The sequence below is a fragment of the Manacus vitellinus genome, unplaced genomic scaffold, assembly GCF_001715985.3.
Source record: "Manacus vitellinus isolate BGI_N305 unplaced genomic scaffold, ASM171598v3 scaffold_26_pilon, whole genome shotgun sequence".
Lineage (NCBI taxonomy): Eukaryota > Metazoa > Chordata > Aves > Passeriformes > Pipridae > Manacus > Manacus vitellinus.
This window is the reverse complement of record NW_021939960.1, coordinates 10,090,972-10,118,310: the sequence shown is the minus strand read 5'-3', so window position 1 is coordinate 10,118,310 and position 27,339 is coordinate 10,090,972. Positions and strand designations below refer to the sequence as shown.

The 27,339-nt window shown below is 51.6% G+C and overlaps 2 protein-coding genes across 2 annotated transcripts in view; one reads left to right on the top strand and one right to left on the bottom strand.

The window, feature by feature from the left end:
* ADA (adenosine deaminase) overlaps positions 1-7,445 on the top strand; it is a 28,315-nt gene extending 20,870 nt beyond the window's left edge. The window contains exons 7-12 of the mRNA XM_018073801.2: positions 2,049-2,173; positions 3,779-3,850; positions 4,115-4,216; positions 4,940-5,007; positions 5,407-5,536; positions 5,737-7,445. Of these exons, the coding sequence (XP_017929290.2) occupies positions 2,049-2,173; positions 3,779-3,850; positions 4,115-4,216; positions 4,940-5,007; positions 5,407-5,536; positions 5,737-5,838 (599 nt within the window). The 3' untranslated portion in view covers positions 5,839-7,445. The remainder of the gene's footprint in view (positions 1-2,048; positions 2,174-3,778; positions 3,851-4,114; positions 4,217-4,939; positions 5,008-5,406; positions 5,537-5,736) is intronic.
* Positions 7,446-8,726: 1,281 nt separating this feature from the next.
* PKIG (cAMP-dependent protein kinase inhibitor gamma) lies at positions 8,727-23,968 on the bottom strand. Its single transcript, XM_029960372.1, has 5 exons — positions 23,932-23,968; positions 19,583-19,585; positions 18,692-18,759; positions 9,865-10,040; positions 8,727-9,682 (listed from the first exon to the last, which is right to left on the bottom strand). Exons 4-5 carry the CDS (start codon positions 10,013-10,015, stop codon positions 9,603-9,605), a joined length of 231 nt encoding a protein of 76 aa, XP_029816232.1. The 5' UTR covers positions 10,016-10,040; positions 18,692-18,759; positions 19,583-19,585; positions 23,932-23,968; the 3' UTR covers positions 8,727-9,602.
* Positions 23,969-27,339: the final 3,371 nt, after the last annotated feature.

The following is a 27,339-nucleotide window of genomic DNA, read 5'->3' as shown; positions in this document are numbered from 1 at the left end:
CTTGGTGGAGGTCCTCTGCTCCCTTCACTGGGGGGAAAAGGTTTGCTGGATGGGAGAGGGGGGGTCTGTGGGTGTAACCAGTATGTGAAATGTCTTGCTCGTCTGTCCTGTGCCTGGGGAGCTGTGATCTCTGCTCCCTGCCCAAAGGCCAGAGCACCCCTTGGGCCAGTCAAAGCCATTGGCACAGGGAGCACTTGCATCTGCCGTGCTGTCTGGTGGGTCTGAGAGCAAATGGTCGTGGAAGGAGGACTGAGATCTCACACTTCCCTGCTCATGGTCCTGCTGCTACAGCAGCATGTGCTCCTTCCTTAGCCTGGATCATGGGGCAGCCAGAGAATCAGTCCACTGGCTGCAGTCAGTCTCTGCTGGCTTAAGCTGAAAACACAAGTCAAATATACTTAAGACAAATACATAAAATATTTTTAAAAATATTTTATATTACAAAAATATTTTTAAAAAATCAGCAGCTCTGAACTTGGTCAGTAACAGGTGCTGTGACCCAGAATAGGAAGGAAACCTGATTTCCAGCATTTCAAGGGGCTGCTGAGTTCTGTGAGGACCTTCCTCCAGGGAAGAATGCAGTCAGAGAGAGGCTGTGTGACAGCAGCTGTTTTATGTGAAGACTTTTCTCTGAGTATCTTCATATCTGACATTAGTTTCAAATAGGCTTAATAGGGTAGATGGTGGAAAGATATTTCCTAATGAGTACATGGTTAATTTGTGTCTAGAAATGTGAAAAATAACATTCTTTGGAACCGGGACATTGGAGAGCTGGAGGTTTTTTTTCCTGCCTGCACAGCCAACCGCAAACAAGACTTTGAAAACTTGACCCTGTCATTTCTGGTTTCTCGGGAGAAAACATTTTTCTTTGTAGAAACTGGAAAGCTGTAAGGCACAGTCACCCTGATCTGCAGAGTGCCAGCACACGAGTGGTAACGGCAGGAGGTGGCAGGAGCATCTGAGGGCACGTGCAGCTGCACTGCAGGAGGGATTGCTTGTGCAGGCAACAGAGCTGGCATTCTCATACCTGTATCCCAGGGCACCAGCTCTGTTACCCAGAGCCAGGAATGTGCTTGGTAAAGAGTCTTTAGTGCTACGTTCAGGATATGCTGCATATCACCTGTGATACTAATCACAATGAGCTGTTGAGAGAAAGGCAGAGATGCCAGCCAGAACTAGCTTGTATTAAACTTGTTGATAAAATAGTGGCTCTAACCCAGTGAGTTGGGAACTGATGAAAACAAAAAGAAGATGAGATTGCACACATCATCTTATGTGTTCTTATGGTTTGGGGATTGTATGTACACAGCAGGTGCCTGTTAATTATTAACACTACTGTTTATCTCTGTTTCTTGGCCTTTCTGCTAAGGTTAAGTGCTATGTGAGCTGGTAGATGCATGTCCTTTAGCAGAGGTTATCTATCCTGATCAGAGAGAGCTCTGAAGTAATTGTCAACCACTTGTTACTCTCTCACTGATGTCAAATAGATAAAAGTTCAGCTCCTTCCCACCAGGAGTAGAATCCATCATCTTGCCCCGGGGAAGTCGAGGATGCCCTATAACAGGGCATGGCTGACTGTTATACAGGCCCCCCCAGAGATCACTCTCAGCCCAAACTCCTCCTTAACACGACACATCCAACAGATGCCCAGCCTGGGATGGGGTGAAAGCTCAGGAGTGAGTTGAGGGAGTTCTCCAAAGCACCCTGTTACAGCCTCAGGGCAGTGCAGTTCATCTTACCTTGAACCAAACACTGTTTGGAGGGGATTTTTTTATTATTTTTTTTTCTCTTCCTCAGAGTGAACAGAAGAACATGATAAGAGCAGTTTTATAGCTGGTGAATGCATTTGGTTTCCCTTTCCTTGATGACAGACCGATCAGTTGACAGCTTTTATTGGCCTGAAGACGACAGGCTTTTCTAGGAGTTTCTTTTTGGAGCATCAAAAATTTTAGGAAAGACCAAAGAAAACAGCTCTAGTCTTCTAGTAATAGGAGCAGGATTTGTTCATTAAAATGCTTCCTCCTAAATGCTGGTGCTGTCTCTTCCAGGCTGGTCTCCAGAGGTGGTGGAGCTCTGCAAGAAGTATCGAAACGACTCTGTGGTGGCCATTGACCTGGCTGGGGATGAGACCCTGAAGGTGGAGAATGACTCTGAGCATAAGAAGGCTTATGAGGTTTGTGGAATTAAGCTTCTTAAAAGAAATTACAAGGAAAATACATATTGAGGGGACGTGTGTGAAGGGACAAGCAGCACGTTTTCCCAACTGCAGACGGCTGGGACAACTTAGAAATGCATTGCAGCTATTAAAAACATTCAGATAAATAGCAGAAGTGTTTGTTTATATTTCCTAAATGATTAATGGCAGGCATCACTGCTTAAACATGGCCTTAGAGCTGGGGCTTGGCACACTACCCTGTAGCACTGAGCGTGACACAAGTGACTTGGAGCTCAGATCATCCCCCACCCCGCTGCTGTCAGCCCCTGGGGCTCAGTGGAACCATGGCCAAGGGTGGAAGAGACTGGCCTTTCCAGTCTGCCAGGAATCACCCGAGGAGCTGAGAGGAAGCTGCACATTTGAAGGGTTTTTATCTGATCATCTCAAATACAAACACTTTAATAGCTTCAGGAGCCTGATCCCAGACTCTTACTAGACCTCAGCCTTTGCAAAGGTTCTGAGGGAAAGTCTTGTTCCTCTTTGCTGGTGGGAATTTGGGGTTGTTAGTCCCCTCCATCAGTGGGGGAGGAGGTTGTGCACCCCCACTGGTAAAAAAGACAGTGGTTTGTAAGCAGTGCTCAGGTCTGAAAGCATGTGGGGCTTCCTGGGGTCTTCACCCCGTCAGTGGGAGCTGATACAAAGTCTGCCTGCACTGCTGTGCTGGGTAAACAGAGTGATTATAAACCAAGATGCAGGCAGAGGGTTTTATGAACAGATGGGCTGGTGTGTCTTCTCCTCCCTGCTGTGCCAGCAGTGCCCAGGTCCAGCCTTCTCCATCCAAGGGGTGTATCTTGTCTCTGTGCCAGGGCTCGCTCAGGCTCTGAGATGCTGAAGCAAACCCCACTCCCATCTGTATTAAATCAACTGAAAAAACCCTCCTGAGTGCAGAGCCCTGAAGGACTGTCTGAGGAGCGGCTGCTGCGGGATGGGGCTTGCAGCCTGCCTGCTGCTGCCAGCTGGGTGGCCCTTCTCCAGCAAGCCAGGAGCCAGGCTTCCCTCGAGGCTGCATGGCTTCCCAAAGCCCAGGTGGCCTCTGGGCCACCCTGGCAAAGGATTTTTCGGGTTGGTCATGGAGCTGCACCGAAAGCTGCACCTGCAGGGTCCTCTCGGCTGGGCTGCCTCCACCCCAGCCCCTTACAGGAGGGAGGTGCTCAGTGTCAGAGCTTTTCTTCATCTCTGCCCTGGGGGAGCTTCTAAATTCCCTCACGTGGCTGCAGCTGACCAAAAACGTAGAAGTTCCACAGGCTGGAACTGCTGCAAGGTTCATGCAGAAGGACAGGTGGGTGGAGGAAGGAAAGCTTGGAGCTTGCTGCTGTCTGGAGAAGAGGCACCCAAAAAAGCTCACCCAAAAAAGCCCTTGAGGAGCCTGGCTGGGCTCCAGCAGAAGGTACCAGGGTTTCTCAGTGTCTCTGTTTGCGGCTCTTCTCTTGCAGCCCTTGGAGTGCGGAGCCTGTGACCTGTGGGCTCTTGGCACAGAGCCCTGTTGCTTGCTGTGCCACCCCAGGGGTTTGCTGTCCTTGCTGTGGGTGATGGGACAGGAACACGTTCTCCCTTGTTTTGCAGGAAGCTGAGAGGTGTGGGATTCATCGCACTGTCCACGCTGGGGAGGCTGGCCCTGCTGCCATGGTCAAGGAGGTACGAGGAGTTCCTGAGTCAGGGCAGGGAGAGGGGCAGGGCTGGGAAGGGCCCTGCATCCCCTGCAGCAGGGAGAGAGGTGTCCCAGCCCTCTCTGTAGCCACAGCACAGCAAACACGGGGGACATGGCAGTGGCTGGAAAGGGCCATCCCAGAGCAGGGGCAGTGGTGGGGGCTGTCCCTGCAGTGGGACAGGGGGCTCAGGGCAGGCAGGAGCAGAGCTGGTGCTCGGAGGCTGTGAGTGGTTTTCCTGTGCTCTTTTTAGGCAGTTTATGTCCTGAAGGCCGAACGTGTTGGCCATGGATACCATGTCCTGGAGGACCCTGAGCTCTACAAGGAGCTGCTGAGAACAAAGATGCATTTTGAGGTAAGGACGTGTGGTGGGAGCGTGACAGCTGCTGTCTGAGTGGAAAACCAGCCCTTGTTTGGGCTGTGCTACAGCCAGGGGCACGACCTGACAGCCAAGTGCTGACCACACGTGTGGTAACATTGCACTGAACTCAGCTGCCCAAAGCTCCCCTGCAGAAAGGGTGGGGACACCTGTCTGTTTGCTGGAACCTGTTGCAAGGAGCAGCAGTGCACACAGCAGCTGGTGGGAGGCTCGTAGCAGAAAGAATGGATTCTGGTGTGACCAAGGATAAATTCACTAGTTTATATACCTCAAGTCTACAGGCTCCTCCTTCCACAAATCAGGCTGCTGTACCAGAGCAAGTCTGGTTAGAGGGTGGAAATGCCTGAGAGTTACTGTGCATGTGCAAATTTTCTTGGCTTTTCCCCAGAATGGTCATGTCCAGCTAATAGCTGGAATATATGTGTATATGCTTAATGGCAGCAGTTGGCACATCACTCATGACTGACTGGCCATGGGAAACATCCCACTGGCTCCTGCTGCTGCCATGTGGGTTGTGGGCTCTTTGCATCTATGTCCTGGGACATGCACTGGTCCATCAGAGTAGCACTGAGGGGCAGCTGTGAACAAAGCTCTAAGCCTGTATCTGGCTCTACCAGTGTGCTGAGCTATCTGTGTCCACAGCTGGGGTTCAGATCTGCGTGCTTGATTCTGCTTTTCATGCTTAACTCCCCCAAACAGGTCTGCCCTTGGTCCAGTTATCTCACTGGAGCATGTTCTCCGGACTTCACCACACACCCCGTAACACAGTAAGACTTCTCAATTATATGCAATCTTAAATAACCAGGATTTGGGTTGCTTTACTGTTTTACAAAGCTAAGGCCCATCTAATTATGTAGGACAATGTGGCACATCCTTGTCCTTTGGCACGGGGGGAGCTGGTGCAGCTGGAGGGGTGCAGGGGTCCCTTGGGTTGGCTGTCCTGTCCCTCCTGCTCTGAGCTGTGGGGCATGAGGTGCTGCACCCCAGCCACTACTGGCAGGTCAGTGCAGAGCTGTGGGGACAGAAGCCATGCTCCATGTCTGTCTCCAGCAGTTCCAGCTGCAGGGACAGCCCCGAGGTCTTTGCTTTTACTGCGTTTCCCCCTGAGAACTGCACAACGTCACATCCAGTGCTTTACCCACCACTTCAACCCCATTTCCTTACAGATTTAAGAAGGATCGTGCCAACTATTCTCTAAACACGGATGACCCCCTCATCTTTAACTCCACCATTGACAAGGATTATGGCATAGTCAAGGAACACATGGGCTTCACCGAAGAGGAGTTCAAGAGAGTTGTGAGTCAGCCCTGGCTGGGTGCTCTGATGCTGTCCTGGTGCAGCCCAGAACAACCTGCTGGTTTTTCTTTATGAGCTGAAGAATTTTTAATGGAAATCAGAAAGTGCTGCCCTGGCCTTGTAAGCAGGAGGCTGAGAGGGTGCTCTTCATGTCTGACGTGTTTTAACGTCTCCCTTGTGTTCCCCCTCTTCTTCCCCAGAACATCAATGCAGCCCAGTCCAGCTTCTTACCTGAGAAGGAAAAGCAGGAGCTGCTCAACAAGCTGCATGAAGCCTATGGGATGGTCCCCAACACATCGTGACCCTGTGAGCCAGCGTGGAGCAGGGCCCTTCTTCCTGTGCTGACTCCTCTGTGCCCCTGGGAGCTGGGGAGGAGGTGCCCAGGGTTGGTCTCTATTCCTGGCAGCCCTGTGTTAACCCTTACAATGCTCATCAGAATCAGACTGTCACATTCACCCACCTCTACCCCACAAACTCTTTCCCAAATGGATATCCAGCTTCCTATCCTGCTGCTGTGCAAGCAGACTGGATCTGCCTGCTGGCCTGACTCCCTTCTCCATCTGTCAGTGCTTCTGTACTGCAAATGCAAACAGAAGAACCTCCCCTGCTTTCCCCCCCCCCACTCTTTCCCTGTTTTTCCTGTCCTGTCCCACTGACCTGCCTGGCCCTTGTCTGCAGTGCCGAAATAACCACCTTTAACTCTGACTGTGGCCTAAGTTAATCTTCACCCTTGCAGGGAAGAGGTGTGTTAGTGCTGGCAGGGAGTGAGCAGGTGTTTCAGACACAGAGGCTTTATTCCTGTCCCTGTGGGTAGGAGGGTTTGGTCACAGCTCTATTTACACAGGGTTAGTCTTGTACTAACAAGACTGGAACAAGAACAAGCTGGAAGCTGGTGCCCCTACCTATAGACAGGTCTGAAGGGCATTTAAAACAAAATACATTTTTTTTTGCATCCTTTCTTGGACAGGAGCTGTGTTAGGCCACACCAGTGCTCATAGCTGGCCATGACCATGCTCGCACATGCATAGGAAGTTGGAACGTAACTTTACCACTTTGGGCCAAAATCTGCCTTCTGGGACTTTTCCCAGTTTTGTACTCATCCTGAAGAATTCCTGTGAACTGCAGTTTGATCTTTCTCTATCTTTGTTTAGGGCTTGGAGAAGCCATGGTCGATTGGCTGGTTTAACAGTTCTGCCCTCTTCCTGATTTGACATAATCATTAGGCACTGCTAAGGCTGAAAAAATAAATTAACTAGGCCCAGTGTTGACTTGGATCCCACCTGATTGCTTCTCTCACTCAGCTACAACACTGGCTCCAAGTCAGATCTTCGGTTTGGTGGAGAATTTATACAGAAAAATACACTGAATATTCCTAAGTGATTTGGTGCATAATAGTGTTTTTACTCAATAAGCAATACAGCTGTGCATCCAGAGAAGAGACCATCATTTTCTGATGTGAGTGTGTGGTGTGCTTTAGCATCCCAGGTGTCTGCCAAGATGCTTACTCCAAAGATACTGTACCAAAAAGTTGCCTTTGACAAGGGGCCGTGGTCACCATTACCATGGACAGACCACGGACCGGTCCAGCCTCATCCAGCAGGAACAATATGCTGGGAGTATTTCCATTCTTTCTGGGCTTCCATATTGGTCTTCTGAGTTAAATACTCATCTCTGAAGTACGTGGTGCATATATACACATAGATAGATGAATAAGAGAGAGTGATTTTCTTACTTTTATAAAGCAAAAAATAAAGCATCCCTTTTAGGAACATGATTGCGGTAAGAAACAGGCCTTTTTTGGGTAATTTCTCTCCAAAAATTCTTTCTGAAGAAGAGTTTCTTGTTTTGATTCTGGACAGTTGATTGTTAATCCTCTTTAATAAAATAACAGATTTATATTTAAGGTAAATCCTTTTGCCTTTCTGTTCAAGGGTGACTGTTAGGAACTGTGGTCCCTGCTCTTCAACACGTGCCCTGGTGCCCCTGCTAGACCACAAGGGTCCACTGGTAGGTGTGAGGGGGGCTTTGGCAGCCTGATTCCTGCCTTCTCCTGCTGCCAGGTTGGAGCACCTTGACAGCCAGAAGGAAGCCTGCTCCTTTGCCAGCCAGCCAAGTTGGATTTATGGATGCAGGTTGTTCCAACCTCCCGTGTCCTTTCCCTTCAGTAATCAAAGGGATGTGTAACCCCTGCTAGAGGCAGCAGCGCCATCACTGTGTGCTCTCACTTTTTCTGGTGCGTATCAAAAGTAGTTCACAGGTTTTTTCCCCTGTCTCCTGGGTTTTGCACTGGTGGCTGATGCTCAGAGCCAGAGAAGAGGGACAGCCTGGGCTGCAGCATTGGGGGACGAAGGGGAGCGTTTGCCAAAAGACTTTGGATCATTCAGTGCTTGGTTAGAGCTTCGGGAGGTCAGGCATGCCACGTGTTCAACTGAAATGGAGGGCTCGGAGCATCCATGTGCTCAGCAGCTTTGCAGGTGGGGATGTGGCTGGATTAAGGCAGTGCCCTTGGTCTTCCAGCACAGTCGGCGACAGCAGCTGACCTGGCTGCCACTTGCAAGGGGAACCCGATGCCTGTCTGCTGTCCCCTGAGAGTAGCTGGCCCACAGGTCCCTACTCCTCTGCCTAAATATAATTCTGGAACAGATATTTTCTGACTGAGGAGAGCTAAGATTAGCTCCCATTTGACTGCTGGAGGTCTTGGGTGGTGCACGGTCCCTCCACGCCGCCTTTCAGCTCTGTGTGTGTGTGCCAGCGTGAGCCAAAAATACTGCTCTGCTCCTTGGTGAGGAGAGCTGGAAATGGGGCTTAAAGACACAACTATGCAGTCAGCCGAGCCCAGGAGCTACCTGCTGGTTTGCCCCTGGGCATGGGAAATGGGAGCAGGCTCTTGGCTGCTGTCCTGGCTGGGCTCTGCAATCCCACCCAGGGCAGTAACGTGGAGGGGAGCAGTGCTCCACAGGTGGATGAAATGCCCATGGGAAAAGCACTGCCTGGCAGAAAACCTGGGAAACCTGTTTCTAGAATGTTCTGTGCCCAACTGTATCTGCCTCCCCCTGGGGGCTGCAAACCCTGGGGGTTTCATAGACCCAAACTGAGAGGACTCTTGTAGCACAGCTCTGTGTCTCCCTGTTAGGGGAAGCTGGTGAATCCATCCCACAGCTCAAGGCAAAACAGAGGAAGAAGAAACACCGAGGCAGAAAAAAACACCTTCAGTACTTGAAGGTTGTGTTATTTATTCCAACAGCTTATATAGTTTTATCAAACCATCTTTAACACAAAACATGTCTCCTAAAAGAGAGAATGGTGTGAGATCCTACCAGAGATCATCTCAGCTAACAGCTTGCAAAGTTAAGCCTGAATTTCAACAGTCAAACCAGCAAATTGTTTCTCCCCTCCCCTTAACAACATCTTAAAATGCTGACACCCAAATGAAAAGGTGCCTGTGGTTGGTGCTGCTGGGTCTCCAGGTGGGGCTCATCCCCACAGAGCTGTGCTTTGGTCCTTTCCTGATGCTAAGCAGCAGCAGCACAGGTAAGTGGTGTTGACATGAGGGCAGTGGGACTGGTCAGGTCCCTTCCCCACTGCCCACCCTGACGAGGGGCCACGTGGACAGTCCAGAGGCCAGGTCAGATCTAAGATGCAGATGAAGGTGAGGCTTAGAAAAACCAATAAACTGAACTTCTAATCTATGGAAACAGAATAAATAATAGTCTAAATTTGCAAAGGAGGAAGGTACCTTGGACAGGAGAGTCTGATGTGTCTATTATTACTGAAACTGTTTTCCCCCTAAGGGAAAATCGCAGCTAAGGCATCTTGAGAATGGCTCATGTCACTACAACCACGGCAGTGTTGCTCTAAATCATTAGGGATGGGGGCAGAAGTCTTTTGGAGGTGCCAGTCCTTGCACAGCATCTTGTGGCTCTCTACAGAAACGTGGTTGCAGCAGAGGCATCTGACGGACAACTTGCTGTTCCAGGTTGGCTTTTGTCCGCAGATTCAATTGCAAATTCTTGTCTGATGTTCACAGCAAGGCCTTCCTCCTGCCCATCCCGACCCCTGTTTGCTCTCATGGGGAGGGGCTGCTTTCTTGCCCCTTTGGTCTTGCTCCAGGGTCGTTGTCAGAAGAGGAGGCATCTCTTTGGCTTTCTGCGAAAGGGAGGATTGGGAAGAAAGCAAAGTTACACCCTGCTGAGGACACAAGCCACCAGTAACTGCTACAGCTGACTTCATTCTCATTGCCACCTGAAGACCCACTGCTCCCCTGCTGTGGCCAGGCACTTCCCAGGCTGTGCCAGGAGCTGGGCTCGCCGGTGTCTGTGGCAGCTCACCTGCTCCCTGCACGGCGAGGTCGCCGAGCTCCTCGGTCAGCTTGCGCATGCTGATGGTGGTGGCATCTCGCTGGATGTCGTGGACAGCGTTCCTCCGGCCCGCCCGGTCGCAGGAGATGAAGTCGGTGTAGGTGCTGGACTCTACCTCCATTGCATCTCTATTCGCCTGCAAAACACTGGGGAGAAAACACAGCTGTGAGGACGGGGATGCTCGGCAAGGCTCGAGTCACGGCTCCCTCCAGGTGAGGCTGCTCCGTGGGGTTAAATTACAGCACGAAAAAACAGCCCCTGTAACTCTGCTCTGGTTCCTCTGTCAGCAGCCACTGAGATCTCAGATATCAACCCCCTCGTGTGGGGAGACCCACCGTGCTGGGTGGCCCAGTGTGCCAAGGATTCATCCCAGCTGCCTTACTGGCCCTTGTTCTACCTTCCCACTGCAAACCGAGGCAGACAAGGTGTTTTTCTCTCCTTTGGAGTTTCCAGCCTTCTCCTTTAGGCAAACAAGGTCGCTTGCAGCAGCTTTTCCCTTCAGAAAAAGCATTACAGAGAAAGACCTCCTTCCTCCTCAAAATGCTACAGGAGCTTTGAACAGAAGCCAAGTTTGGCTCACTGCAGGGGGGAAGGGGTGCTGATCCATCCTGAATTTGTAATGGGAAATGATGGAACCCCTGGGAACAGCTGGAGGAACAGAGGAGTATTTTACAGGTACGGGGCTTTGGAGCAGTACTGGCCTCCACTGGTTGTGGGATGTCACTGAAGAAGTGTTGGGCTGGACTGCTGTGAGATAAGCACTTTAACATGTGAAAAACAGCCCTTCTGTGAGACACTTGGATCCCTTCACTGCAGACTTGTGCCTGTGCCAAGGGCACAGCACAGAGAAAGGCTCGGAGCGGCCACTTGTCACACGCGAGCTCCACTGTGAGCCAGCTCCCAGCTCAGCCTGATGAATCCTTAAGTTGCTGGTTTTTCCCTTCAGCCCAGGGTGTCCCTTGCCAGCGTTTGCACAGCACACAGTGCAGGGGCTGCAGCAGCCCGGGGTGTCCTGTCTCCTGGGCACAGAGCTGGCGAGCACACACTGCCTCGGCACGGGAAACCCACAGCTCTCAGTTCCTGCTCCTGTAGACTCCGTTTGGCACTTAGTTTGGTTTTCTGTGTGGAAGTTAGAGATGAATTGTTGTCTTATCTGTGATTCTGCTCACTGTAAAATACACCTCTAGCTCCACTGATGGTGTCAGTGCTCGGAGCAGGTCCCAATTAGAAACGCTCGTGTGCAGTGAAAACAAAGTCATGCACATTTAATGCACATTCACTCCCTTTTGTGCCTGGGGGTTAATGACCCAGAGAAGTTTGCTCAGCTTCCTGTACAAATCCTGCTTAATTTCGATTTTCCTACCAGGGAATTCTGCTAGCAGACCACCAGACTGGACAGGAATCACACTCTTCTGCCTAATCCCCAGTGTTATGGCACTAGGAAGGAGATGAAGCAGATGGGATGAAAGAGGTTAAATTCCCCCCATTCCCGAGCTGAGCAGGGTGCAGCAACCACAGTCTTGGTAGCCCCAGGGACTCCTCTCTTGGTGCTGATGCCAGATCAGGGAGTGCTGGCACCGGCTCTCTGGTGGGATGTGGGGCTCAGCCTACCCAGACCTCCCAGGAGATCCTGCTTCCCCAAATCCAGCAAATTCTTGCAAACATCCATCTCCTCCAAGGGCTTGGCATCCATCTAGCCCCTATTAAATGAGCACTGGGAAAAGCTGCATCCTTTGTCCCAGCAAGAGATCCCAGCTGTTTTTCCTCACCTTCTCTCCTTCTGTCCCTGGCACGCCGTTCCTGGGATAAGGCACACGCTCTGGATGAACAGGCTGGATGAGCTCAACGAGCCTTTTCCCCAGGACAAGCTGAGCATCCATCATTCCCAGACAAGTCCTTACAGCTCATCAGAGCTCAGAGGCTGCTGACCTTCTGCAGCTGCCAGAGATGTCATACGGACTTGGGAGGCTTCTCCAGGAGTGATCCACACAAGGTTCATCTCCAATCCGTGAGGCCAGTCCAGAGCTGAGACGCTCCAGAGTCCTCCTGCCCTTGTACTGAGGGCTGGACCACCTGGTTTCTAGGATGGACTGCCCGAAGTGGGGACAGGAGACAGTCCCTGGGATGCAGCATTTTCCCAGTGTTCCTTGATGTAGCTGCCAACAGTAGTGGCAGTGCTGTGCCAAGCGACCAAGTGCCCCATCACACGGGAAAAGGATGGGATCCTGACTAAAAATAGAAGGCACCAAGAGTGCAGGTCTGGGTGGCCGGGAGATGGCGCATGTGATTTATTTATTTCCATGGCTAAGAGGGCTTCTGCATTCGGCTCTCCATGCAAGGAGCTGGAGACGGGCGGATTTATGAACAAAGCTTTCCAAATTGTGCAATTCCTTTGGGATTTTCAAGGTGGGTGGCTCTCAAAAGCCTTGCAGGCAGAGCCCTCCACACTAGCAGAGAGACTGCAGCCTCTTTCTCCAGGAAGCTGTTGGACTGAGAGGGTGATGGGAGCAGTTGCCTCGATTTTTGATAGGAAAACCTGATTTTTCAACGAGCACTTCCACATTTCCAGACAGGTGCAAAACAGTTCCACAGGGCTTTGCTCAGTAAGAGCTTGTAGCATCTGCCAGGGACAACAAAGGAACCACCTTCCCTCTTGCCCAGGTAATTCAACCTGAAACTGTGCTACCATGGACAGTCACTTAGGGGTGGCAGGAGGTGCAAAGGGGGGTGCATCACCTACCTTTGGTTTTTCATACTCCTGTGGGCTGATGGGATGATGGGCCTGCTCTTGCCAGGCATTGTGGGAATAACCCCACGGCACACACATACAATGCACAAAGGTTTCCAGGGCACTTCAAAGAGGTGATTCAGCTTGTCCCCCAGGGCACTTTCCTGCCCTCCCTTTCCTCCCTGCTGCTGATGGTAACAGAAAGAGTCCCTGTGCCCTCAGCACAGCGTGCCAGCCTACAGGGATGGGGCAGGGAAGCTGGGACCTGCTGCCCACTGCATATTCCTCAAAAGCTTTCCTGTGCTGCTTGGAGGGAGGCTGTGTCCCCTCTGCCACTGGGACGTGGTGCTGCCAGTCCCAGAGCAGCTGGCCACAAGTGAGGAAACCCCTCACAAGCTGCCACTGACACCAGGGGTGTCCCAAGAGCCACCTCTGCTTCCATCTGCCCAAAGCAACCTGGTTCTGCCAAACCTGCCGTTTGGCCTCGTCTTAGTTTTTTGTAGTGTCTTGTGAGGACTAAAAAATGTGGAGCTCTAACAGTCTTGGCTTTGTTGGCATGGGCTCAACTTCCAGGGCCGTTTTGCTGTCGGACTGCAACTGGGCTCACCAGCATTTTCCAGGGAAGCCTCCCAGCAGCTGACAGAGCAGCTGGCTCTGCTCTGGGGGCTGCAACTCAACCAGCTTTACTCGTTCTGGGACTGAGTTGTATCCATTTAGGATGTGGAGGCTAAGAAATTGAAGGGTTAAATGTTTCTTCTGCCTTTTGGTAAAACAAACTGGGACATTTCTTTTGGGTCAGCTCCATGTCCTATTCAGTCCCACTGACAAGCCTGCATTTAAATCCCTCTTGCCTGCTTCGCAGCACAGATCCCAGGACTACAGCAAACAGTTACTGCAAATAACGCAAGAGTGGCAGAGAAATGACCTGGAAACTCCTGGCAGGTTACCCTGAGCACAGGACCCTGCGTCTGCAGGGCCAATACAAGCCCTGCGACCCGAGCCAGTGGCCAGGGCTGGTCCCCGGGATTGGATGGATGCTGCAGTCACACTCAGCACTGACTCCACTTTCAGGGAGACCCTTCACACAATATGGCATCTCTCCCTTGTCTGGGTTAAACTTTTTATGGCTGGAAAGGGCTGTTTCTGGATGGTGGCTATCTGCAGGCTGGGCTGATCTCAGCCTCCTCTCAGCTGGCAGGAGCCCAGCACAGCACCAGCTCTGGGTGCTGCAGCCCAGCTGTGGCTTCACGCTGTCCACTGCAGCTGGGACAGAGCTGTAGGTTTTGGTTGGAGATGGCTCTCTCATCCCACAGCCCAGCCCAGGACACGCTCTCCCACCCACACGGTGTCACACCAGTGGACATAACACTCTCCTGGCCATGAAGCCAAATTAAACCTATGGTTCCAGGGTGAAATTCCAAATTTCTGCCGGGGACCGGGGATGTGACCCCATCTGCTCATGCATCACATCCCATTTCTCTGCCCTTCCTTGCCAACCTGCAGGGACCAAGGCATGGAGTGGTGTGGTGGCCTCGGAGCTCTCGGCATTGTGCAGTGCCCCTTGCCCTTCCATTCCAGGGTACAGGGACTATTATTAGACCTCTCCTGCTGGGGCCGGATCCATAACAACAGCAAAACATACTCAACAGCCCTGCTGGGCTTTTAAAATATTTACAGAGTGAGATGGTTTACTGAAGAGGGGGGCCTGGTAGAGCACAGAGACGGGAGCACCGGGATTTCTGTGCTCCCTGTGGGTTTGCTGTGAGGTTTCCTGCTGGGAGAGTCGGATCCAGTGAGGAGAAAAAAATATCCCGCAGGGCTGAAGCCAGCACTTGAGGTCAGGGGGTTTCCACCAACTGTCTGACAACCTCCAGCTGGAATTTCAGCAGATTTTCCACTGGGATCTTGTCTGGGAACATGCGTGAGGGGTTGTACATCAAAGAAGGGCTCTGTAATGGTGTTATTGGGGTATTTTTAGACCTGTGATTGTGCCTAAAGGCCTCATTATGTCTCATGACCCCTCACTAGAGCCTAGATCCACAGCCAGAAGCTGAGCTGAAGATGCAGCTTAGGATGAAGATGCTGCTTTTGGGAGCCCAGTCTGGCAGCGGCTGCACAAGCACCAAGTGTTGGTAAGGCTGGTGACAGGGTGTGTGCCAGACACATCTGCTGGGTCTGTGTTCTCCAAAATGTGGTGGGGGTGGGTCTTACTGGCCACAATTGATGTGCTCCAAACTGCTGAGCCCCAAGTTTCCTGGCTGGGTGAGAAACAGGCAGGAGCAAGGCAGCAGCCTCATGTCCTACGATGGAAGGGTGTGTCCATCTCATGTGCTGAGCGGCTTCTTTCCAGGAAAGAATAGCGTGGAAAAGCCTCACCACACTCCAGTGATGAAGAGATGTCAAACTGGGCATGGCACACTGGTATTTTTGGAAGGCTTTTGCTGTGGTATTTCTTGTAATAACTCTGTACCCTCTGGCTCTTACACTAAGTACAATAAATTCAGCCAGGGCAGACATCCCAGCTGCTCCAGCCACTGCAATGGTTTTGCAGGAACAGAGCTTCTAGCGTTCCCCAGGACTTGGTGGAAAATTGCAATTCCTATAGGAGGAGAGGGGATACAGCTGAGGCTCAGTGTCCACAAACAGATCCCTTCTTTTGCTTTTGGTTTCACAGTATCAAGATCACTTCATGCCTGTAGAACTGATAACTAATTGCTCAGCCCCAGGTTTAAGATTAGGCTTAGACTAACTCCTCTGTGACTTCACAAACCTTGCATTTAGCTCTACCAAGCTCTCCAAACTCCTTTCTCTCCCGCCTCACCTCCGAAAGACCCATCCCCAGGGCCCCCAGTGCAGTGTCCCTGCTGTCCCAAGGCACCTCCTGCTGCCCCACACCCTCACAGCCACTGCCCGGCTTCCTGCTGATGTAAGAAACGCTCCAGACAGATTTCAAAATCACAGCTGACCCTTGGCATAGGGGTAGGGTGAGTCCTTGTGTGTGCTGTCGTGGTCCCCAGGGGAGAGGGGAAGGCTGGGGAAGGCTGGGGGAGGGCATTGCTCAGCCGCCAGGATGGATGTGTGGGGTGATGGTGGGACAGAGCCGCCCGTCCTCCATCCGCTCGTCCCTCTGCCAGGGGGACAGCCCAGTGCCCAGCTCTGGCCACACAGTGCTGCCAGCCTGGAGCAGGCAGCACCCCTCTGCCAGTCCCCATGGCACATGGGTGCTGAGCATCTGCTCCAAAAATCCTCCACCACGGGAAGAATCGCAGTTTGCCTTGGCAACCAGGGTCTGATGGAGCCCTCTGCTCCTCCCTTCCCCTAAGCACCAAGCCTTGATGCAGCTTAAGCCTCTTCTGCAGCTTCTCAATAAGTTGATTAATGAAAATAATTGGTCTCTTTGTGCATCTGGAGACAGTTGCCGTGACAGCAGTTGTATTTTTGTTTTGTTCCCAGGTCGAGCTTGTTTTTCACATCCTCCAGCTTCAAGATGCTCACAAATCAGGGAGCACTCTGTTTCTCCTCCACCTCCAAAGGACACGTGTCCCTCTGAGGGATGGGTGGCAGAGGGGATGAGGCACATTCAGCCCTGGCAAGCCTTAGAACGTGGCAGGCTGGCAACTTTCTTGCTGCCTGTTTTTCACCCCCTCAAGCCAGGCTCACACAGTGCTCTGACTTGTGCAGAGCAACGAGCAGAGAATCAGATCCCTCATGTTTACCCAAAACTGCCATGAGCACTGACAGGTCCCTCTGTCCCCTGCAGGGGCCCTTTCAAAGCTGTAAGGAGTCTGAGGCTACGAGTCCCTTCTCCATTACTTTTATTTTCTCAGAACTTCTTCGCTGTCTTTAGACGTCAACATATTTTTACACGAGCAAAAAGAGCGACTGTGTGGAAGATCTGCTAATGCCTGAACTTGCAAAGCAGACAACCCACAGACCAGGGACTTTAAACCTTCTAGCTGCAGAAGCCCCACAGCTGCTGTGGCAGGCTGTGTTCTGTGTTCTGTGTATTCTCCTTGCTTGTGATGTTCAGACACCTTATCATGCCTGGGCCATGGGGTGAATTCCTTTGCAATGGGGATCCCCGGGTTTCCTGCCTTCCTCCAGATTGTTCAGGAAGAAAAGTCCCCAGGGCACTGACCTCTGAGTCAACATCACCTTCTAAAACTCCACTCGAATTCCTGGCCCAGGGATGCTCAACCCCAGCACCCCCCCAACACTTTGCAGGCTTCCCTGGGCAAGGAGAAGTCCAATAAGCACAGAGAAGATGCAGCTGGGGCTATTTTCTAGCACAGCTGCCCTTGTCACATATAAGAGGAAGGTGAAGCCACAGCAAGCCTTGATGCTGTAGCTCTGTTTCTGGGTTGAGGAAGACCTCTCTACAGGACAGAGGTAAGCAAGGATGAATCCTTATTTTTATGCCTAGCAGGAAAAAGAGCTATTTATTCCAGTTCTTCTTTGTGATCTGAGGAGTTGAGCTCTGTTGCTGTGTGAAAGCAGTGCTGGCGTGGCTGGGAAGGGGAGCACAGCTTGGCAGAGGTGTTGTGAGGGCTGTAACTGTGCAGGTTTTGGTTGAGGGGGCTCTGCTTAGCACAGGGAGTGTGAAGCTGAGAGCCACCTGCCTTGGCTGAGACTTGCACAGTCCCACAGGAATTTGCATCCAGCATCCAAAGAGTCCTCCTGACTCAGTGCAGTGTAAAAGGCTGAGTGAAAACCTGTGAAGCCTCCTGAGGTGAGAGAGCCCTGGCAGCTCCCAGTGGTGCCTAAAAATAACTGGGGCACCTCTTAAAGAGTGTCAGTGTAGAATGAGGCTGATTAGCAAAACCAGGCTTAGCTCTGCTCCCTGGAGCTGGCTGCCTGTCTGTCTGCTCCCCTGCAGGGAACAAAGCCACCAGCAGACCCCCCATGCCAGGGCAGGGGCAGTGCTTGCCTGGCAAGGTGAGGGTGGGGGAGATCTGTCTTTGGGGGGTGTGAGAAGGGTTGGCTGGCTGGGATGGTGCTGTTGGTACTTGACATGCAGCAGGAAAGGGAAGTGTCAGAGTTCAGAACAGGCTGGCAGTTTGGGGTGGCTGAGCTAAGCCCTTTCAGGTGGCTCCATGGCTCCTGCAAACCTCTGGAATCAGGAGCCCCTTTGGCTGTTCTACCTTGCTGGGACTCCTACCAAGGCAGGGAAAGCTCTGTAGAAATCTTCACAGAAGATTTCTGTGATGGATGGAGAATTTCTGTAGAGCTGTGTCAGGTGACAGCAGCTTCTGATCCTTCCTGCAGGCAGGGTAAATCTCTCTGTGTAAGTCCCCAGGGATATGAGCTGCAGTGGTGCTCGAAATGTGCCTGTAACATTACACTGGGGATGCTCAGTGATCATTGCCACTTATAGTCTCAGGAAAGGGAAATCTCCTAATGAAATGAATTGTCAGCTGTTTCATGGTCCACTGAAATGCAGCCTTGGTGCAGGACACGGGGTGTCTCTGCACCAAAGAGTCCTGAGATCCCATAGTGCAGATCTCAAACAATTCAGCCCTGGCAGCTCCATGCAGGAGCAAAGAGAGCAGTGACATTGATCTGAGCACAGAGGAGACACAGGAGTGAAACCACAGAAAGGATCTGCCATTTACGCAGGAGACACAAAAGGTTAAGCTCTGGGGATTCCCTGGGTCTTGCTGGACTGACTCTACAATGCAAGGCAAAACTCCCTTACATGGTTACGTACAGGAAAACATTCCCGGGCACGGCATGCGGGGGCAGCCTGGGAGCAGGGTTTGCTCACCACGTCCCCACTGCTGGCAGGGAGAGGCTGTGCAGCACGGCTGGCACTGGGGCCTGCCTTGGAGTCAGTGCTGGAACATGGCTTGGTACAAGGACACGGCTGTGAAGCGTAAATAATACAGCAGGGAAGTCATTACAGCAGAATTGTTGATGTTTCTTTCCTCTTAGCAGCCCTCTAGCATCTAGTAATTCAGAATATAGAGGGAGGTCAAGTGACTCTATGATACAGGAAGGAAAAAAAACATTTTTGTTTATAGTATCTCCCTGTGAATAGAAACTTTATCAGTCCATAGTGTGAATGCCTACCTGATTCAGTTGACTTTCCTTCTGGACATGACTTCAAACAAGCTTCATGCACAGCAGGACAACAGCTTCTGGGGAAGAAAAGGAAAAAAAGATTAAGAAAACATTATCTGTTCTTATTCTGGGAAGCAAAAAGCTCAGCTGCTCTTTCCACTATCTGTGACCAGGATAGCAGAGGGGTGGTGGGGGTTGGCAGGCTCAGGTGGAGCCTGGCTTGGCGAGCAGGGACATGCCAACCAAAGGGTTGACGTGTAAGGAAAGCCCAGCTGGGGCTGCACAGAGAAGGGCTCTTTGGTTTTGCTTCCCCTTCCACTGCCCTCCCACGGGTGCTGGGGAGAACTGAGGCAACTCATGTCTCCTGACCTGCAGGGTGGTGACCTAGCAGCTGCCTCAGGGTATAAGTGGATATTGGTTTGCAGCTCTGCTGCCCTTTAAAGAAGTGAAACTTTCATATTGGCTTCTCCAAGGTGAAAGGGGAAGTTTGATCTGATAGTTCTGGTGCCTCACTGGATCTGTGTCCAGCTCCTTTGTGTCTCTGCTGTTTGTGCACAGCTGAGCCTCCTCCTGCTGTCCCCAGGCACTGCTCAAAGACATTTCCTCTGTGGCCTCAACATCTGTGGGTGCCTTGCAATCCCTTGACCTGCAGAGCCCAGCCAACAAGACACTTGCTTATTTTAGCAGCTGTTTCAGCTTTCTGAGTTTTTTGGAACATTATGGACTGTTTTTTTGCCTTTGTCCCAGGGACAAATATTAGCAGAACAGGAACCAAGAGATGAACCATTTAACCATATAAGCAGTAGCTCATCTAGCAATTCATCTGTCTGGGCCATCTGGGTTGAGTACAACTGTGACTGGAACTATTTCTCATCCTTTTCCAAACTGGGACAGATCCACAGCCTTTTTCTTTGTTTTTCTGACCCACTTTCAAAACTTTGTAGTTGGAGCTGACTACTTGCTGGCTCTGGTCCTGCTTCAAGGACAGGGCACTTGCTGCTTCTGTGTGTCAGTTTGCCCATCTGTTAAATGGAGTTATTAATACTCCCTCCCCCTGTTAGATGCTTCAAATAACTTAAAGCACTTTCAGATCTGCAGATGACAGGCTTACAGAAGTGGAAAATGCTAATTATGATCATGACAGGAGCTAAACAAAGACACAGGGATTTAACAATACACTTTTGTTGGTGTTTACCTCATTTATAGCAAAGTGCTTACTGGAAACACTGGACCGGAAAAGAAACAGCATTCCCACAACTCTGGGAATATGCATCGCCCTTTTGGGGCACCAAGCAGGCAAACAAAAGCAGGAAAAGGAAGAAAGCCAGCTTTGGAAACCCACAAGTCTTTATTTTCCTCCTTTGCCTTCCTGCCTCGCTCTGGCTCGTGTGTTACACAGCCCAAACAGTTAAACCCCCAGCACTTCAGGAGTGTTGCAAAATATCTCAATATACGTGGCCCTCTGCCAAGGGAGGCTTAAAGCAAACTGGAGCAACGATGCTCTGAAGTACAAGTTACCACTGAGCAGCTTTGTTCCTGATGGGACACGGTGGGAACCCCCTATTTTCTCTCTCAAAAAAAAGCTGATTTGGGATTTTGCCCACAGCCCCTACTTGGGCATCTGGAGTCTGCAAGTTTTTTGAGCCCCTTGCTCCATCCACAAAGGCTTGTCCTCTTCTGGCTCACCTGCTCCTGCTGCTCCCTGGGCAATAGGCAGAGCTGGAAAGGCCAGGCAACATCCCACACAGGGAGTCTGGAGATTTAATGGTGGTGAGGTGGGTCAGTCCATGCAGTGTAACTAAGGATGGGTTGAAGTGACCTGTTAAGGAGCACCACATTTCCTAATCTAGTACTATAGCCCATCAAGGTACAAGGATTATTTTGGGACCCCAGTGGAAATGTTCATTGGATAGTTACATCCATACCCATGAGGAATGAATTACAAGGGCACCAGCACAGAATTATAGAATAATTTAGGGTGGAAAAGATCTTTAAGGTCATGAAGTCCAACCACTAATCTAAACCTGCCGTGTCTGCAAGTGCCACATCCATGTGTCTCTTTAATATCTCCAGGGATACTGACTCCACCACTTCCCTGGGCAGACTGGTAAAGTGTTTGACAACCCTGCCAGTTAAGAAATTTTTCCTAATATCTGACCTAAACCTCCCCTAGTGCAACTTGAGGCCGTTTCCTCTTGTCCTATCCAATGTAGATGATGCACATGTTTGAGGTTTAGATTTTCTCTGTGTTGACCAGCTGTTATCCAAAGGAACAAACACATGAAACAACCTTGGTCCTCTCAGCATTGCTTCAAAATGAATGTATGTTCCAAAAAAAACCCAAAAAAACAAAACCCAAACCATGCCCCAGCACGTTTTTTGGCTGAATTCAGCATTATTCCACACAACAGCTGTTACGGTGCTGCTTTGATCCAGAGAGGAAATCCTTTCTGGTTTCAAGCAAGGTGATGGCAGAGGAGAGAAGGTTATTCTCGTGTCTCTTGGTTGCTGGGTAAACAACAGGCTGCATACATGGCTGATCAGAACAGGAGCCTGGTCCTCCCAGAGCAGCCAGACTGCCTTGTTTAGTGCCCTGTCTGCAGCAGCAGCTGGCATCCTTGGTACAAGAAAACCTCTAATTGTAATGGAATGTTTTTCATAAGTCACTAATGACTCTGAACCAGGAGGTGTTATAATCCTTAAAATGCAATATCCTCTTAATCATACCCAGGATTGTTTTGTTACCCAGATAACTACCTGGTACCCATTAAAATGCCTTCAGAGCTCTTTGCTCCACTGATATCTCATGGCAATGAGCACCACAGATTAATTACACTTTGTGGAAACAGTAATTCCAGTAAAGTTGATGACGCTCTGGTGGGGATATGTTTGGATTATTACATCACTGCAAGTATCAACAGAAATGGCATTTCGGCGCCCGCCGGGGACTTCCCGAGGCAGCAGCTTGTGACCAGCAAGGTGCCTGCATGAGAGCTGCTGTGCAGGAGCTGTGCAAAGAACACCCTGGCTGCACTGGGGAGCGCTTGGGAACTCACTGTGGAAACCAGGAGTGAGTGGAGTAAAGTACATATTCCTCCAGGCTCGAGGGCAGTGAGAGTTCTGAAATGGGGCACAGGCAGTTCATAGTCCAACTGCTCTTCCTGCTCGTGCTACAGGTACCAGCCGACCTGGAGTGGTGTCTCCACCTCCTTAACTGCCATCAAGAGGAACTTGGGACAAAGCCCATGGAACACCTGAACCCTCCCTTCTCACAGGCTGGTGCTGGCAAGCCTGGGGAGCAGCATCCCTTATGACTTGGCTTTTTCTAGTCATGAGCTAAAGACAACTGGAAACACTGGGCTTTTTTCCCCCTCTCTAAAACAGGTGCTGTGATGGAAAATTTGTTTTCTGGATCAGCCCATGCAAAGAGCTTTGGTGACATTAAGGAAACCCCTAGGAGTGTGGAGAAACAAATGGAATGTGAAGATGGGAGAGACCAGAACAGGTTGACACAGAGAGGCAAACAAAAAGCTGGGCTGAAGCTTCTGCTGTTCCTTATGGACTTGTAGATTCATCCCTGATTCTGCCCCAGACCTGTGTGAGCCCAGGAAAATCATCTGTGATCTGCAGAATAGTAATGATGCTGGTGTTTGGGTGCCCAGACAGGCTGGAGGCATTAATGCACAGCAGTATGCTGCAGGAACTGGCTCTGAAATGTGGGAGATCAGGAAATGTCAGCAACTTAGAAAATGTTTTCCATAGTTATTTTGGGTGGCAGGGTTGTGATCCTGTGGGTATTCCTCTGAGTGGGCTCAAAAGTAGATTTACTTCGGAACAAGAGGATAAAGGGAAAAAGCAAAACTCCGTGTTCTAGCTCACCCTGTCCCTGTACACGTCCTCAGAACTGTCCACCTGGGTACAGAAGATGCACAGCTATGAACATTCCTGGGTTTCATCTCTTCATGACCAAGCTGGAAGCCCAAGAACTCTAGTTCTCTGAGGCATATGAGTTTGCACTATCTGGAAAGTGTCCCCAAAACTGATGGCATGTGGAACTGCCTGAAGGATTCAATGCTTTGTTCTGTGCCCGAGGTATATTAAGCACTGTCCCCCAGTAACCAAGCCAGGCATGCCGAGAAAGCAGCCCAGAGCTTGAGGGGCTGCCACCATCCGAGGGGCTCTGCCACTTGGCCAAGCCATCCCCGCTTCGTAAGTCTTCCCTCACCCTCTCGCTGCTGCAGCTGCTTCTTGCTCACTGACCCCAGCGTGTCCTGCTTTGAGTCACCAGCCCATCCACCCAGGGCATTGCCTCTGGCTTCACAGCTATACTTGGCTCTTGTTCTGCAGCACCATTTACCCCTTCCAAGCAAAGGGAAATTTCCCAAAGACGCTTTTGGGGCCAAGGCATTACACGCATGTGAGAGCCCCCCCACCGCGGCTCGCTACCAGCTGCTTAGGGGAATCCAGAGAGAGGAGAGAAATGCACACAGCTCCGAGGTGGAGGAATTTGCAAAGCCTCCTGAGAATACCACCACACAGCACTTCTTTTTTTATCCCAAGTCTTCGCCTTTTAAAACATTTGCTTGGAAAGCTGGATGCCAGGGAGTCTCCGAGCCCGCTTCTGCTGCCACGCTTCTGCAAAGCTGTCGCCCGTGCCCGCAGCTCGGAGGAGAGCCCCGGGCAGCTCCTACGGCTCCTGATGGCATCCTGAAGGATGGATTCCCACCACGGCCCCGCACAGTCGGCACGCCGGGTGCCTGTCCCACCGCCTGGCATCCCTTCCCGTGCCAGCGCAGAGCCACCCCGGCGCTCTAAGGGATTCCCTCCGGCGAATCGCTCAGAATAAACGGACGCATGTTAGAAATGAGGCCAGAAATCCCCACGGGCGTCACTGATCCACGGGTCCTTTGTGATTTCTAACCACCGAGCCTGCTCTCCCCGCTACCGCTTCGCGCTGATCCGCGTTATTTTCCAGGCGGAACAGCAGCCGCCTCCCTGCCATCAGCCCGCACGCGGCTTCTCCCGGCAGCAGAGAGAAAAACCAGGGATGCAGCTGGTTTTTTAGCCCACGGTTTGCCGGGCAGCAAACCCCTCGGTGTTCGCAGCTGGCTGGGTAAAAAGTTAAGCGATCTCTCTCCCCACAGAGCCCCGCTCCGCGGCGCGGCGTGGCAGGAGCGAGCCCCCTGCTGCGACCGCCGGCAGGTGTTCCGGTGCCACCACCTCGCCAGCCCTCGCCGAGCCCCACTTACCGCTCCCGCTGCTCCTCGGACCCCAAAACCGCGCTCTCCCGCCCGGGAAGGGCTCCCGGCTGGATAACACCCTCCTGCCGTCCCTGCCCGCGCTGGCGAGCAGCCAAGCCGGCCCCGGGGGAGCCGCGACCGGTTTCAGACTCGCAGTTTCCTTCTGCTGGGAGCTGCTAAATGAAGTTGCACTTGTGGGGCCAAGGGGCGTGTTCTCCTCTCCTCGAGTCAGTCCCTGCCCGCTGTAATCCAATGCTCTGCCCGATGATGTCAAGCAGCTCCCGCTCGGCTCCTACCTTACAGTCGGCAGGAGGGATCCGTTTCCTTTTCACAGGGATCTTTGTTTAGCTTCGGCTTGTAACCCCATCCCCCGGCAGCTGCGTGTGCCCGAGCATCCTCCCTTCAGTGCTCAGCGCTGTGGCTTTTGCTGCCTGCCTGCTGTTGCCCCCGGGTCTCTCCGGCACATTGTTTGGATGCATGTCCCAGATGGATCCTGCCGTTTATCCTCTCCAGCAGGGCCTGGCCAAAGATGCCGTCACACCCTGTGCAGCCTGAGCTATCCTAGCAAGTGTAGCACCGGGTAAATGCCTCCCATGAAAAATACAGCTTTGTGTGGTTTTGGAAGGCTTTTTGCTCCACTGGCTCCCACAGGGTAAAATCTAAGACTACTTCAGCTCGTGTGCCCCTGGGTGCCAGCCTTATTTGGGTCTGAAGTCCAGAGCTGGTGACAGCACCTGGATTTAAGAGGGGAAGGTGTTATGAGCAAGGTAGTACCACGTATCGAGCACGTACCTTTGTATCCACCCTGCTGTGTGAAGCACAACCTGTGAGCTCTCAAAGAGCTTGGGGCCACTTCAGAAGAAGAGGAAATTTTGGCTGTTCTTGACACCACGGGGGGCCAGGGACATCCTTCTGGTTGGCATCACCTCCCTGTGTCACATCAGCCTTGGAGCCCCCATGGAGTGACAGAAGCCAAGCAATCAAGGTGGTTGCAGCCGTTCCCTGGGCCAGCGCTCCTGCCCAGCCCTGCCAGACTGGAACAGCTCATTAGTGCTAATTGCTTTGCTGAGAGAGTGAAAGATGTGCTCCGTCCCTGCTCTAAGGACACTCAGTGTCCTTGTGAGGGGGAGAAGTGGCACAACTCAACTGGGGATCACAAAGGGTGTTTGCCAAGGAATGGTTCTCGTCCCCACTCGAGCTGGGTGTTTGTTTCGGGTTGTATGCAAAGTGAGCAGTGTGAGCCAGGAGCACTTGGCTTTCCCAACCTGCCGTCTCTCTGAGCACCAGACAGGCCCAGAAGAGGCAGCTCTGCCATCCTGCAGCTCTGCCATGACAGATGGGCCTCAGAGCCACTCAATGCCAGGTGAGGAGCACCAGCCTTTCCTCTCGCCCCAGCACCAGCTGTGCAGCCAGACCTTCTCCATCCTGCAGCCATCACCACCTCCAGCCAGAGTCTGTTTGTGCGTGCCCAAAACCACGCTGGAAGATACCCACAGCCCTTCCATTGCTCACAGGAAGAGATAAAAACACCAACAGCAGCAGCAAGCAGTGCAGGAAACACCCTGATGACAATGCTGATGCACGGAGGAAGGGGAATGGAGCTCAACAGAGCAAAACATACCCGTGCTCAGAGCATCTCCCAACTGACCTCGTGTAACCTCCTGGTTCGAATCAGTTTTAGTTCAAAACCAGTCCCAGGAAGCCCATTTGATTTCCTGAGATGTATCACCTGGCAGAACTCATCTCTCTCCGATGGTTTTGAGTCACATGTTGTGCTACTCACTCGAAAGTAGCAGTGAGGGATTCACCACAATGCCCCACCCGTCTTCATGAGATGCCAGGGAGGGAGGAGGGCTCTGCTGCTCTGTGCCAAGGGACAGCACAGCCTCAGGAGGCTGCTGTGCTGGCCTGGCCAAGGCTGCAGTTTTCCCTTTACTCCAGCTTACATTTGAAAGCAATCCAGAAAGTTTTACAGCTTGGACTGCAGGGTTTGGAGGCCAAGTCTGGTAAGGATACAGGCTCTACACCAGCTACCCAGGCTTTTCCTTGGCAGCCTGTGGCCAGCACCCTTACAGCACAGGCAGCATAGAATAATGGCAACAACCAAGCCCTTTGGAAAGCCAAGAGCTCAGAATATGTGCTCCTAAAGTAATAATCTTGTCTTGCTCAAACCTCCCAATCCTGTGTGTGGTCTTGAAAACAAGCCCCTCAAAGCATCCACCAAAGAGTCCATCCTTTTCTGCACATACTCATGTGTCCTTACAGTGACTTTCTCATTGAATACCATCCCGTACAAGAGCTGGTCAAATGCTTCCCATCAAAACTCTTCTTAAGTAGAAAAATGCAGTTTAGGATTTTCTACAGGTTGTATTTTTTTTTTTTCCACAAGGGGTGTGAGTGGGGGGAATCCTGAGTTTGCCTGAAATCTTAAGGCATTGGGATCAAACTGCATGGCTTTCAATGTGTTCACTCTTCCCATTCTTACGCAAAAGTCGACATTTTACTCCGGAAATACACCCAAATTTCTAACTGGTTCTCATGTTCCCCATCTCTTGTCCTATTGCTTTGTCCACCAAAAGGCATTCACCCAGACGTGTGGGCTGTGGATAAACGTGGTTCCTATCTCACTGTAAGGAGCAGACGTTAGAGCTGCCGGGCATGGCACGCTCCGTGTGACGGATGGTGTCACAGCCTTGAGCTGACTGACTCAGCTGCAGCCACAATCAGCCATTAGTGGCTTCTACTTTACCTCTTTTATGAGGTTTTTGCTGCCTGTTGCATCCATCTGCCTCATACTGGGCTATCCTGTGTAGTCTAGGACCGGTGGTGATGCCATTGCTGCTCTGGACAACCCGAGGTTGGCTCTGCTGCTGGTGACCATGCAGTTGATCTGCAGTAAATAGTGAACTTTTTAGTTCTGCATCACCAAGAGGGATGCAGAGAACAATGCCCCAGAGAAGGGATGGTCCTACAGCACCTGGCAGCCCATGCTGTGGGTGCCACCTTCGCTGCTCTGGTGCAGCATGGGGCGGGAGAGCACGGCTCAGGGAAGAGCAAGGAGCTGTCCTGAGGGGTGACTGTCAACCTTTAGTTGGAGGAGGGATAAAGCCAGAGCAATCTCGTAGGGCAAGTGTCAAAAAGAGGTGAGAGTATCCCCGAGGGTGCTAATGTAAAGAAACCCAGCCCTGGAGCAGCTCTGCCGTGCTGGACTGCACGCTGCCTGCTCCAGCAAGAAAGCCACCAGCACAAAGGACCCTCCGGGAAGCTCTGGAGCCCAAGCTGTCACTTCAGAAGGATCTGACCTGCCTCTGACCCGAGTGTTTTTGCAGCCTGAGCGTCGCTTCCCTCAGCAGCCCCTGCTGCCAGGGTTAGAGCAGCACTGATGCAGCGTGCAGCCTCCTCACGTAAGAGCAGCTT